General features: G+C 38.1%; 1 protein-coding gene across 1 annotated transcript in view; it reads left to right on the top strand.

The window, feature by feature from the left end:
- LOC130176162 (cytosolic carboxypeptidase 4) overlaps window positions 1-13689 on the top strand; it is a 76819-nt gene extending 63130 nt beyond the window's left edge. The window contains exon 20 of the mRNA XM_056387099.1: window positions 10207-13689. Coding sequence (XP_056243074.1) covers window positions 10207-10516 — 310 coding nt within the window. The 3' untranslated portion in view covers window positions 10517-13689. The remainder of the gene's footprint in view (window positions 1-10206) is intronic.
- The last annotated feature ends 868 nt before the right edge of the window (window positions 13690-14557 follow it).

The following is a 14557-nucleotide window of genomic DNA, read 5'->3' as shown; positions in this document are numbered from 1 at the left end:
ACATTGAAGGAAGAGGAATAAAACAGGTTCACATGTGTGTCAGGAGAAAAAATCTGCAGCAACAAAACCACTGGGAAGAAAAACACAACCTGTATGGGCTCATGCAGCTGCACAAAGTCTCTGCTGATGAGGAATGGTCGAGACAAGAGGCTGAGAAAAATACAATTTATGGACACTGGCACTGAAGTTCAGTGAACTCACTGTCATGTTGATGAAAGCAGTTTGTCACATCGAGCATTATCCTGATGGAAGGAGCCATTAGAAGATGGTGAAGTGTGGCCATGAAGGGATGAACATGGTCAGCCGTGTTCACTGGAAATGTCAAGTTTAAACAAACTTTCCAAATACAGGCTGCAAATTATCCTCTAACCAATGATCCACAGTGTTTGGTGCATGATTTCCCCTCAGAAATGTAAAGCATATAACACATGAACAAATTACACTCGTTCATGTTCATATCATATGGCCACTTGGGAGCAGAAAAAAGTAGCAACCAGGTCACAGTCAGACTTAGAGCCTGACAAGATAGAATATCGCGGGTGGCTCTGCAGGTGCCGGGGTGGCAGCTGGTGCCGCTCACTTTTGGCGTGGCTGCTGAGGCCCATTCCGGGGCCATGGCTGTCGGGTCTGTGGCACCCTGTAACAGTGGTTCACTTTCTGCAAAAGATGTCACGGAGCCTGTAAGGCAGGAGGAATCTGTGTTTTAAAGAAACCTGAGTATCTCTCAGAAGGCAAAAAGAAAACTGATGACTTGTTTGAAAATATGATTTCTCGTGACCGAAAGATGAAAAAATGTACACAATCGGACCAACAAGTCAACATTTCAGTTTGGCTGGTTTATTCATGCACAAAGGACAGATCTAGAGCATGGTACACCAAGTCTCTCCTCAATGCAATTAATTCCGCTGCCTGTGCTAATTTTACTGGTAACTTAAATGACTCTATGTATTTCCCTGCATCATTCAAAACTGAATAACCTGCCAAAATTGTCTTATCATTTGGACACATTGATGACCCATCACAATACAAAACCATATCCTTCTATACCAATGGTGTTTGTTGCAAATTTGTTGTAGTGCTGGATGTTGAATTAATTAACTCTATACAATCCACATAATCTTCCTGTTTACCCTGAAGTAATGCATTCAAGTGTGCAACTGGACTTGTATGTGCCGCTGTTGAAATGGTGAGATTTTCTGTCCCTGTCAAAATATGTTCATAATTACAATATCTCTGACTAGTCATGTGTTGAATTGTAATAATCAACAAAATAATATTTACTGCATTGGAAGTGTGAATAATCATGGGATGCCATATTTGCGCCTTTTCTACCATTATTGCTGCTGATGCCACTGCACGCAAACAAGAGACCATGCCTTTTACATTTAATGGCAGCGTTTTAGAATAATAAGCTACTGTTCTTGGTTTCCCCCTATGCATCTGTGCCAACACAGCTTCAGCCACATTTCCGTCCTCTGCCACATATAGATGCAAAGTCAACTTATAGTCTGGCAGGCCCAGAGCTGGAGCAGAACACATATGTTTCACGTGACGAAAAGCATGTCTCGTTTCCTCAGTCCACTGAATAGTTGGAGGAGTCTCTTTCGATGTAGCACCACGTAACACAGCCTCATATGTAGAATATTCGAGTAACCATGCCCGGCAAAAGTTCACAAGTCCAAAGAGGGAAAGCATTTCCTTCTTTGCCAGATGACTCAGCAAGGCAAGAGTCTTTGATGCAATTCTTTTGTGTTGGTGATGCAACCAAAATGTCATCCACATACTGTAGTAACGCAGATGAACCAGGCAAGACCAATTTTGACAACTGTGCTTGTACTGCGGCTGCGCAAATTGTTGGACTGGCAACATATACCATGCTCAACCTTTTGAATCCCCATTGACAATTACAATATGTGAATGCAAATAAATCCTGTACCTATCAAAAACGGAATAAGATTTCCTGCTACCTTTAAATTAAATTTTGGTAATTGTATAGGTCAAATCAAAAAATGCACTTGCATTGCATTAATTATGATTAACAACTATCTGTGTCCCTCTGTCGGTCTCCCTATGGGTTATATGCATTCCACATGCAGGAAGCAGCCTGAACTGGGGCTTGGAATGGAGGGGGTGAAGTACTATAATCGTAAACTGGATTTTCTCTCTCTCCTTCTCGTCTTTCTATCTGCTGATCTAGGATCCTCTCTTCACAGTCTAAACTATTACACTGGTCAACACCAAATTTATTGTTTAAGATTTTTTAGCTGATTTAGGATCATTTTGATGTGCTGAATCCAAAAATCACATTGGTTTTGCTCAATCAGGTCAACTTTCTGAACTAAGCTACATATTTGTTTTTTTACGTTTTTGTTTACATTTACAGGTATTTTCACGTCATATGATGCTAAATTCTTTTATATTTCTTGCAATTAACGAATTCTGAAGATTTTGCATGTGCCAACTTATGACTAATTGTTTTTTTATATTTTACAAGTGAATGAAATGGCTTTGACTAGAAGATCTTGCAAAAATAAGCCTGACGTATTCTGCTACATCTGCGGTGAATACACCATTGTTCCTAACAAGAATCTAGTCACAAGTTTCATAAAGCGTGCTTACCATGCTTATTTTGGTATTAAACTTGGTGACCAGGATAAAGCTTGGGCGCCACACATGGTATGCAAGTCATGCACCGAGTATCTGTGTCAGTGGACCAAAGGCAAGAGTTGTCTGAAGTTTGGAATTCCCATGGTTTGGAGGGAGCCGACAAACCGTGTCACTGACTGCTACTTCTGCGCTATTGATGTGACTGGGATCAACAGAAAGAACCGAAGCAGCTTCAAGTATCCTGATCTTGAATCAGCACGTCGTCCTGTAGCTCACTGCGATGAACTTCCAGTACCTGTCTTTGGAGAACTTCCTGACATCAGTGACGAAGATTCCTCCAGTGTTCCAGAAGATGAAGATGAACAAGAAGTGGTTCTTAATGATGATGCTCCTCATCCTTTTTCCCAAAAGGAACTAAATGATCTAGTTTGCGATCTCAGCTTGTCAAAGTCCTCTGCCGCGCTATTGGCATCCAGATTGAAGGACAAGAACCTCCTCTCTGACAGTGCTCGCATCACCTTTTACCGAAGTTGAAAGCTGGCATCTTTGATGGTCCTCAGATCCGTCAGCTCATCAGAGATCCTGAGTTTGAAAACTCAATGAATGAAGTGGAACTGGAAGCATGGAAGGCTTTTGTTCTGGTCGTGAAGAACTTTCTTGGCAACAACAAGGCCAGGAACTATGCAGAACTTGTCACCAATATGCTGACTGCTTTCAGAAACCTTGCAACATGAGCATCAAAATGCATTACTTATTCTCACATATGGATCGGTTTCCTGAGAATTTGGGATCAATGAGTGATGAGCAGGGGGAGAGATTCAATCAGGACATAAAAGAGATGGAGACCAGGTATCAGGGACGCTGGGATACAGTCATGATGGCTGATTACTGTTGGACTCTGAAGAGAGACATCCCTGCTGCTGAGCATTCGAGGGGTTCGAAGAAACAGAAGTTCATGCCCTGAATTTTGCACAATGACGACGTAACGTTCAATTTACATGTACTTACCTTTACCAATGTCTATTATTCAATTTACAGAAATTGAAGTTTGTAACATTAAATTAATACATTCTGTTAGAAAACGATTTTTTTTTCTTCTAAAACCCTTTTTGGATGAGAAATATTAACAAAAATCAACTGATAATGTCACAAAAATGTAATCAATTTAGTCAGAAGATCGGATTTTTCAAAATCAAATTAGCATAAAAACCTGACCTGATTGAGAAAAATGGATTTCATTTTTGGATTCAGCAGTGCAAAACATAGAAAACTTGCAAAAAATATTTTTTTGTAACCCAGTGTTATTCATCATTGAAACAAAGAATGGATCAGCTTTATCTGAAATGTCAAATTTAGCTTCCTCTTTCCAACATTTCTAAAACCTTTCTGCATATTCAGAAACCTGCTCATCAGACCGCTTTTTACAATTCATCACACGTGTCACATCTTGACTCACTGTTGCATTTTCAATCAAAAAAAATCTTCTAAATGAGTCTTCTGATGTGTCTTTGTTGACCATGGAAATTTCTCATCCAAAGTTGCAACTCTTACTATTTGACCATTACCAAAATCCAAAGATTCACATTTCTCGATCAAAGTGTCAATCATTATATTGGGCATTAGAGTTGCTAAAATGTATCGCACATCTTTGCCCGACGTAGACATAGTCCACCAATACATAAATCCTGACGGATTAGTCAGTGGTTATGGTGCATCCTGCGTGATGCTTGAAATTTCAGCCAACACTCAAAAAAATAATTTGTTCAATGTACTTAATATAGTTATGTCAACAATTTCCACAAAACTGTGTTGTGTTCAAACTAATTTAATACTACTATTACAGAGAAAATAATAACCTTATGTGAAACCAACAAGACTGTATTAAGTAATTTCAATATTATCTGGTCAAGTTAGCCTTAATTGATCAGGCAATGTTCAGCTAACTAAACAGGTATTCATAACACTGACCTAACTCACTAATGTAAATGTAACTCAGCTGCATTGAGTAACACTAATTGAACAACCCCTTGTAGTTCCAACTTAACTAACTTGAATAATCCGTACTTAAACAGTTTTCATTGTTATCAAGTTAGTGAATAGCGTTGGACTTACTAAACCTAGTTATGTCAACAATTTCCACACAATGTAGTTAAGTAAATTCAAATTACAATACATTAGTTCTGTAGAAAAATGTTATTTATTGCCAACAAGCACAAACAAACAAATTTAAAACCACAAACTTTGAATTTGCGAGAGTTATACCTTAAAAATGCTCCTGCATATCAAACAAACCATTTTTCAACATGTATAGCTTATTTTTATTTCCCCATTTCTAAATAAAAATGTTTATATTAAAATGTTTTTTATGCTATAAAGTACTCTGTTTTGTTTACAGTTAAATTTGTATAAAATGCCCAATGAAAACAAAAATCTCTTCCAGGACCTACAAAACCAAACCAAACCTTAAAGCTATATTCTTTAAGAAGCAGGGTGAATAAACATGGCTTTTTTCCCCTCACAATTACTGAACACTGTACGATGAAACATTAGATACTGATTTTTTAAAGATGAACCATCTACATGAATAGGGTGAACAAATGTCAAGTAAAAATACTTCAAAAATATTTTTTTCCTCCCTGCCACTTCAGCATTGTAGGGGTTAAAAAAAAACAACAAATCAGTGCAGTGTTTTCTAAAATTAAACCACAAAGGGAAAAAAAGGAAAAAAAAAGTAGTCCAACATACATTTTCAACAGACAGTACCAAATCCTATGAACGGGAACTTGGTCAACATTTGATCACAGCACCATAAACACGATTTCCATTTGTTTCTCTCATCTTCCTTGCTACAACGTTCAATATTCACCTATCACTCTCCATTTCACATTGTTGATGTCCACTTCTGCAACTGACATGAATTCAAACTTCTCGTTTGTGTTTTTCAATTTTGTTACTGTCTCTTCTATTTGTAAACATTTTCTTAACTTAACAACTTAACATTCAGTGCATCTGATCCACTCTTCACTGTTCACAGTTCAACATGCAGATCCAAAAATCAGTTTTATGCCAGATGGTCAGAGATGGAGTTTGTCCTCCAAGCTTCATCTGTGCTGCTTAGGAGCACTACACTTGTCTAAAATGTTCCTTCAAGTAGCACTTGGGCCTTTGTTGAGAGTTTCTTGCCATCTAGTTCCATCACAAGTTTTTGCAGAACCTCAAATGTGTACTTCAGGTTTTTTGGATAGCTCAGGTCCAGTGAGTACATGAGGCCAAACAAAATGGCGACTGCATTTGCAATGTTATCAAGGTCATGGAGCACTTCCACACCTTCAATGATCATCCCAACATCTGCCAGGCCATCTGTAGACTCTGCACCTTCCATCTTTATAGCAAAGATTCCCAGGACTGTCTGGTCCATAGCCTCCTGGTTGTCTTCAACATCCTCAAACACAAAACAAATACACCTTCAGTTACAACATACACACCATTTATTATCTATCCAGCCTTCAGGCAATCTGATGCTTTTTTCTTGTTGTCCATATATATCATGTTTGGATCCAAGGCACTAAGGAACTGCCAACTAAGAAGTTTTGTATGTGTACCCTAAGCCTGCATGGTATCTTATTCTTCTGTGTGATAGACTTGTCAAAAACTACTAAAATAACAATCACATTTTCAGTTTCTAGAGAGAAAGTACAGTAGAAATCAAAGGCCAAAATACTCACCATGTACTCTCTTATGAGATTTTCAGGGTCTTCATTGAGGTAAACCATTAGTGCTTTCAGTACTCTTCTTGTTTCAACAGCATCATTCTGCAGCAGAGAACAAGGGAAGTGTGTAAGAGAGGTTATATTGGTATTGCATTGTGCAGCAATTACCACTACAGATCATCACTGTTCAGCCAAACTGGTCAGACTACTAATTTTCAGCCCTACAGTAGCCAGCTGGTTAATCTTCATCATAAAAAATAAATAAAATAAAAAGTACCTTATCCAAGTCTGCCATGATAGTCCTTATTTTCCGCCCTGCTACTCCTCCTTTACTTTTGAAGATTGTCATCAGCCGTGTAGAATGATGATCCAGCTGTTGCATGAATTTCGATCTCAGTGGTACAGTGGTGATGTGAGTAAACTCTGCTTCTACCTACAGACATTTAAGAAAGTATAAAAACATCAACACAATACAGGTCAAAGAAAACAATCAAATTACCGGACCAACAAAATGTTATTGTGACTTCCTAAGATTAAAATGTTGTCACATGATACTGATGAGGTACTGTGTGAATCATTTAATTAATGCAATATAGAACTACAACAAGGATATCCCTTAGTTATTTCTCAAAATATCTCAAAAGTTATAATTTTCACAGATATGATTCTGTTGTCAAATTTGACACAATGATTTTCTTTTAAATTCATAATTCTAATTTTCATCTTTGGGTGAAGATTAGAGCAGCAAATAATCTTGAGATTTTTTTGCAGACAAAAAAATGCCAAAATTGTCCAATTTCCCTCTTACTCTGAGTGTCTGTGTTGCGAATAAACAGACATTTGAAGACATAATTTTTTATAATCAAATTGATGAAAATAATCTGTTGTTGCAGCCCTAGTGAAGATTCCTTTTAATGTCATCCCTTCACCCCCTAAAATGTAAAAAACTTAGTTATGACTGACCTCATGTTCAGAGAAAAGAGCTGGCCACCTTCTTTTGAATTAAGCAATGAAAGGCTTTTCTTCAATCACTTCATGCCGCCTGTAAGCAAATATTTTTTCCATTTTCTCCTTAACCACCTGTTGGTTGTTGCTCTTTCTCACTTCGGACAATAATGCCAGTCTCTTTTCCTCAAAGCTCTCTTGGGATTGTCCTGTTGGATAATCTGGACAATAGTTCACCTCTGCTCTTCTAGCTTTCTTCACTTGATTTGGAGATGTGCGTGGATCACCTTGTTTACGCTTGAAGGAATTCACATTCAGCTCAGAACATCCAATATTGCGCAGTTTTGTGCGGTAGTTTGCCATTTTATATTTCAAGCTTATTTTCCACCCATAAAAGCCAGAAACAGAACCTTGCTCCTTTAAACATGGGTGTTTCTTCACGAGTGCTTCAGCTACTGCATCAAATTCAGCATTGTACGGATAAGCTTTATATTTGATTATCTGGGATGCCAAACTTTCAAGAATGTCTGACTTCATTCTTGGACTTGGACTGAAGAGGATACCATTATTTTGAAAGTCAGTATTAGCACGCTGGAGTTGGAGCTCGACATCATAGCCGAACTCAGATGTGAGCCATGGCCAGACGTCTTCCCTGTGCCTGAGGGACGATGATGATGAGCTAGAAGATGAGAGAATGTCAGTGTCCACAGATGAAATGGAAGCAGTCTCATCCCAACTGGATGCAGTGCATTCCACGTTTTAAATGTGCACGGGCAATTTGAATATGTGCATGGATAAGGGTGTTTGCAGCCAAAGTGGCCGTGTTTTAACCTATAGTGCTTCAATAACTGATACCTTGTCGTCCTCTGCAGCACACTCTTTACATTTCCACATTCATAATACTGGAAATGAAACACAACCAAAAAAAAAAATTACCATCCCATATAGAGTATTCGATTTGAACATCTGTGGATACTTAAAGGGTAAGTTTGGATGTATTACTTCGTAACTGTACTTACCACTACTAAAGAGCCACAAACAAATCCAGACTGTCCAGTCCTCAAGCTCAGAAATGAAGACCTGTAAAATACAAGTACAGTCTATTAAATATCAGTTACACTTGTGATAAGCAAACTATTATAACATATTGAGAGCAAGCACATGTTCAGTTTTACAGTTGGAATAGCACTGAAACCTGAAAGTGATCATCATTCAACACATAACCAACTCTGGGTGTGGTAAAGAAAGCATTATTTGTTTTGTATAAAATTGGTTATTCATTAGTAATATTATTATTTTCATGCATTTTGCACCATCATCCACATTTAGTTATGTATTATTAATGATACAGAATAACCCTTTGTATTCATAAACATGTACATGCAGAAATAATAATATATAATATAATAATATATTACATCAGTAATGTTTTCAAAACTCCTGCAGTACAATCATCTGACAGTCCCACGTGTGCAGGGATCCCTGCCTGGCTCATTCAAACAGCCTACCATATCCCTGTACGCTATGAGAGACAGACAGACAGCCAATCATTTAACAGTTATGTAGTACAGTAGTACCAAAACGGCTGTAGTGAGAACATAAGGCTGAAGAAGCAGAATGGTAATCAGTAGACCTTTATGGTGTCTGCCCCAATTCTGAAGCACGCAGCAACAGTTACGTAGTGGTGGAAAACTAACCATGCTAGTTTAAAATGTCCTTTGTATTTTGCTATCGTTCAGGCTAGGGGTAAAAAACGGTCCAAAATTCATTTTTCTATCACAACATACAGCCACATCTGACGTATTTCTCAAACTCTGCTTTCCTCAAAGGCACTGCATAGTATATTTTATCACAAAATGTGACTCTTGGACGCCCACTCACTCACTCCGCTAGCATAAAAAAATAAAAAAAAGTCACTCAACTATCTTACCATTAGCTGCTGGCCTGCAGCTAAAACACAAGCTAATGACACTGTTTTTAACCAAGCTGTTTAAAAAACTTATGGTCCCCAACTTGTAAACCGCCAACACAGCTTTTAAGGTCGCCTTACCATGCTACCAGGAGCTCTGCAATGAATTGTAAAAAAAAAAAAAAACGCCATTAAAACTAAACCAATGTAATGTTGCATTTGGTGAGATGCTAAAACTAGAATTCCAGAATTAAATTGTTATTTTAATGTATGTCTGTCATCTGCCATTTTGTTAATTGGCTAGCTTAGCTAGCTAGCATGAGCTAACATGTGCTCATATATGCTAGATTTTAGCAAGACAAGTACAATAGCACCAACAATATCACTCTCTAACCATTCACAAATGTTCCAACATCAAAAAAATATACTTACTCAGACAGAGATAGATGTCAATGGATGAAGGGTAAAAACTTGACCAGAACACAGCCGCCCGCCAATTTGCACACGGCAACAGTTTGTGGAATCAGCTTCTGAGCATGCGCAGAAAGCCATCTAGAACATTCTTAGTTTGATTGTGCAATTCACTCAACAGTGTTATGTTGAATTTACTTAACTGGCTTCTTTTGCTTTGAGAAGTTTTCATTTTAAGTTAGACTTATTAAAGTGGACTTGGTTTTAAAACCAAACACAGAAATGTTAATTAAATGTGCAGGAACAAGGCCCAGAATTCTGGTAGTGTGGAGCCGGTGCTGGTTCTTTAGGGACGACTGAGGTCGGAATATGCCTTCTATAAAATAATATGCAGGACTTCAATCGTGCGTGGGCTCTAGGGGGGGTTTTGTGTTGTGTCCGAGAGGATGGGGGGCTAATTGTTGATTTTTGATCTGAGGAAAGTGTTTATGTGGGTGTAGTTTTGCAGTTTTTTTTTTTGTTCCTATCTTTGCTCTAATATGACAGTGATGTAGTTTATCCTTGCAGTGGTATAATAAAGGGAATTTGAAAACCAAACCCTCTCACCTCTCCTCTCTCCTACAGTTGCTTTGAAGATGATGAACCTCCATGTGTTGAGGAGATTGAATACTCCACAGACTGTCCCCCACTCAAAGGCACTGATCTGGATTCAGATGTCAATAGCAACATGGCCAGCACTGATGAAGAGGAGTATGGCGAAAAAGGGCACAGGGGAGGTAAACAGCGGCGAAGCAGCATCGGCCAGTTGCAGCAGTCGAGTTTGAAGAGTTGTCTGTTCCCTCAGCTGATTGGACCAGCGTCCATTGAGACACTGAATGAGAAGAAACACATGTGTAACAGTGGGAGCATCTCCAACAGACACTTGACAAGTTAAAGTATGTTGATTTGATAGTAGATATAGAGATAGACGCCATCCTCCATGACACACAGCAGCCTGCTGTCTCCACAGGTTCAGTCTGCTCTACAACATAATTTCTTCACAGCACAGGAAGAGATGAGATTTCACACACAAACACAGAGATGAATGACCAACAGGAAGAAAATGTGTCCATGAATCATTAACTTCATTAGTGTTCAACATAAAATTAATTCTTTAACTGCAGGTCCACTTACTGACTGAGCTTTTCAACTGCGTCTAATGGTCTTCATCAGTGAATGGAAGGGGCTTTGGTTCGTGAATCTTTAGTCATGTGATGACAGGTGGAAGTGCACAGACAGGGATGTAATGTAATGAGATCAGAGCATGGAGTGATGGAGACAAAGTCCACCACTCCATCACTGGAGTCACAGTACAGGTCCTCCTGGTCAAATATGACTCCAATACAAGTGACAGTTGTTCAGTCACATTTTTACTTGAGTTAAAGTTCTGAAATAGTTGATTTTAAAAATACTGAAGTATTCAAAACCACTTTTTTATGTCAGCTCATACTGATCCACATTTACAGAAGCTGATGACTCTGAAACAGCCTACTGAATACAAGGAGTCACTTGCAGAACCTGTAGAATAAAAAACTTGTAGAATATGCTACAAAGCCTATAGGAATAGCCATAAAAAACCCAATTTGAATCAACAATCAATAAATGGCTGTTTTCATATGTCTTTTTTTGTTTTGTTGGTCTTGGTAAACACAGCAAACATTTCAAACTAAATTAATTTTTTTTTTTACCTTTATCTAACGTTGCCATCATTTGGACACTGACAGGTTCACGCATGACTGACAGTGGAGGAGTTGGCTGTGATCTGTTTTTCTCCTGTGATGAACACAGTGTATGTCTGACATTTTCAAAGTAAAACAAAATTCATTCACTGACTAAATGCTCTGCTTCAAAGTAAGTGAGTCCTTCATAGAAATGTAGTGTAGTCAAAAGTACAATATTTGTCTGTTGTCTTGTTTGTTTAAGTGCAGTGGAGTAAAAGTCAGAAGTGTACAAAAAAGAAATACTCACGTGAAGTACAGATACTGGGAAATTAAGTACAACATTCAACTAAAATCTGATGAAGACTGCGACATGTGGTTGAATTAAAAAAACAAGTCCAGTAAGTGGACCTGAAGTTCAGATTTGCTGCTATCTGAAGCTAAAGAGTAAACGCTCTCATTCACAAGACTGTGGATCTTTTGGAGAGCAAAGTATTTCTGTCATGACCTATGACCTCCTACAGACAAACACTGTAACATCACGCATGTTTTACGGGCAATTATCTCAGTCAGACCTGAACTCATGAAGTGTGGAGAGCTAACAATACCAAAACTGTCTGCCTTATAAGAGCGTATCTGCAACTCAAACCGAAAACTGACTGTCTGTTTCTGTTTATTTTAGTCAGAAGAAATTGAATGAAATTCAGATGACTTGATTGATTGATTGATTGATTGATTGATTGATTGATTGATTGATTATTGCTGCTGTGTAAAAACCGTCACCTACCGTACAACTGTCACCAATATCAACTCCCGCTTTGCTCTGGGTGTAATCCTCTACACACCACCTTCACATACACAGCAATATTTTCTCCATAGTCAAATGTTCCCCTTATGAGTTAGAAACTTAACACACCCTTTAAATACCTGTGATGTTCCAGTGTACAGTACAATGATGAACTGGGTCCTGAGGATAGGAAGTCAGTCAGTATCTGTTGTTGTTGGTATCTGTCAAGATTTGAGCAGCTGTTTTTCTTGACCCCTCATCATTAACAGGCCAAAACATGTATGTGAGAAAAAAATAAAATACAGTACAAATTCAGGATCATGCTCCCTGAGGGATAAATATAACCAAACATCATCACCAGTAGCAGGACAGTCCATCTGTATTCTTGTTATATTATGAATCAGTGCTTTTGTTCCACAGCAAATCTGTTGCTAAGGAAACAAAACCCCATTGTTTCATTCCCAGTATAACATTTTCCATTAATATTTGATTTTAAAAAAAGTATAATATAAATGATAATAATTTTGAAAATAATAAGTTTAAGGGATATTCTCAGATCTTTCAGATCATTTTCTTACATTAAAAATTTGAACTAAAAATTAGTTTTAGACTACTCCCTTATAAACACCATGACTTGAATAATACTTTCAGACCAACAACAACAATAATGAATGTTAATGTGCTTGTAGTTGTATTCAGTGACAGTCTTCAGACTGCAACCAGGCTGCTTTTACTGCTGTTACTGCTGTGGTGGCTGCTCAGGCTGCTGGGGGACCTGACAACCCGGTCCTGGGGCTAAACATGGAGATAGTGTGTGAGACAGTGTGAAGAGGTCTGCTTAAGTGTATCTCAGACCATATGAAAGCTCATATTGCACTTGAAGCTGAAGAATGTAAACCGTCCAGGCTTTTTATCAAACATAAGATGAAATGCATCAAGGTAATGACCGCAGTAGAGGAATATAATCAATCCCCAAGTAAAGTAAAACTTTATTTATATCACACCTCTTTAAACACAGGTTACTAAGTGCTGTACATCAATTTCAACACAAAAGCAAAAAAAACAAACAAAAGAAATACCAAGGGAGAAACATTCAAAATACATACAAACACAACACACGTATGAACACGCAGCAACCAGTCATCACCCAGAGGAACCACTGAAATGACAAAGGCCGACTGAAAGAAGAGGTATCATGGTATCATGTACTGTATCTCTAAACAAAGAGCAAAGGAATTATTTAAGATGAACAGAGAGCATTAGAAAACTTGATCAGCACCGAGCTCACTGAAGCTGAGCTCAGGTTTTACAGCCAAATGATACCCAGGTAAGCAAACAGGTATGCTATAGAAAACCATGGGAACCTGTTTACAGGCTGAACCAGGGGAAGTTCACAACGATGGAAGATAAAGAAATGAGGAGGCTACATGTGCATGATTTATATGTCTGATCTAGTCTAGGATGATCTTCAGTGTGAAAGATTTGTGTAACAGGTGTGTTATGATCTAAATTTCATTTTAGACCTGTAATTTGCAGTGACGTGTAAGATGTAAAGCATGTAGAATGAATATGTTTGTATTGTGGATCAGTTGAGAAGTTTGTTTTGAGACAAGTAAAACATTGAAAAAAAATGTCATGTTTTGTTAATTTTATTTTCACTGATTGTAAACCTTCAACACAGTGTTCATGTGAGCAGTGTTCAGCTATTAATATGAACACAATATACTGACAAAACATCTTAAAACCAAAACTGACTAAAATCAAATTAACGAGTTCACATAAATGGGATTTTGGATCATCAAGTTCATCATTAGTTGTTGGTTCTGTCCTGTACGATGGCCCTGAGTGCTCAACGCACTGCAACTTAAGAAAACACATGCAAAACATAACACGCTGCAAATTCAGAAAACATCTTCATCAATTTGAGAACATATGCACTGCAAAAAAAAAAAATCACAACCAGGGGGACTCGAACGCGTAAGCCTTACCACAGCGGCCATGGTTCAAGTCTCTCTCTCTCTCTCTCTATCATAATCAAGGCAAAAATAACTTACAAAGAAAAAAAGTGATGAACCTTTCTGGGACACACTTGTTATCCAGTGCTTAAAGTTACAATTGGGCATTGAACAGCATGTAAAAAGCTGCTGAGTTAGTGAAAGTCACTAAAAAGCAGAGAGTGCTGGAGCAGAACTAGTGTAAGTTTACTTTTGTGTGTGTGTGTGTGTGTGTGTGTGTGTTTGTGTGTGTATGTGTCTGTGTTTGTAACCCTCATACACATCAATCAGGCTGTTGACGAGCATCACCTGTGTGCAGCTCGAAGACAGAGCTCAGATGAACATGTCACATGAACACACTCACATACATGCTCTCATACTTGAGAGTAATAAGGGTAAGAGTTAATGAGTGTAATTAGCCAATAAGAATCAGCCTTATTCATTTCTGCCCCAATGTTTTTTTAGTGTTCGTGTGTTTGCGTGTGTGTGTATGTATG

The sequence above is a fragment of the Seriola aureovittata genome, chromosome 10 (genome assembly GCF_021018895.1).
Source record: "Seriola aureovittata isolate HTS-2021-v1 ecotype China chromosome 10, ASM2101889v1, whole genome shotgun sequence".
NCBI classification, from domain to species: Eukaryota; Metazoa; Chordata; class Actinopteri; order Carangiformes; family Carangidae; genus Seriola; species Seriola aureovittata.
This window is presented reverse-complemented; position numbering and strand designations above follow the sequence as displayed.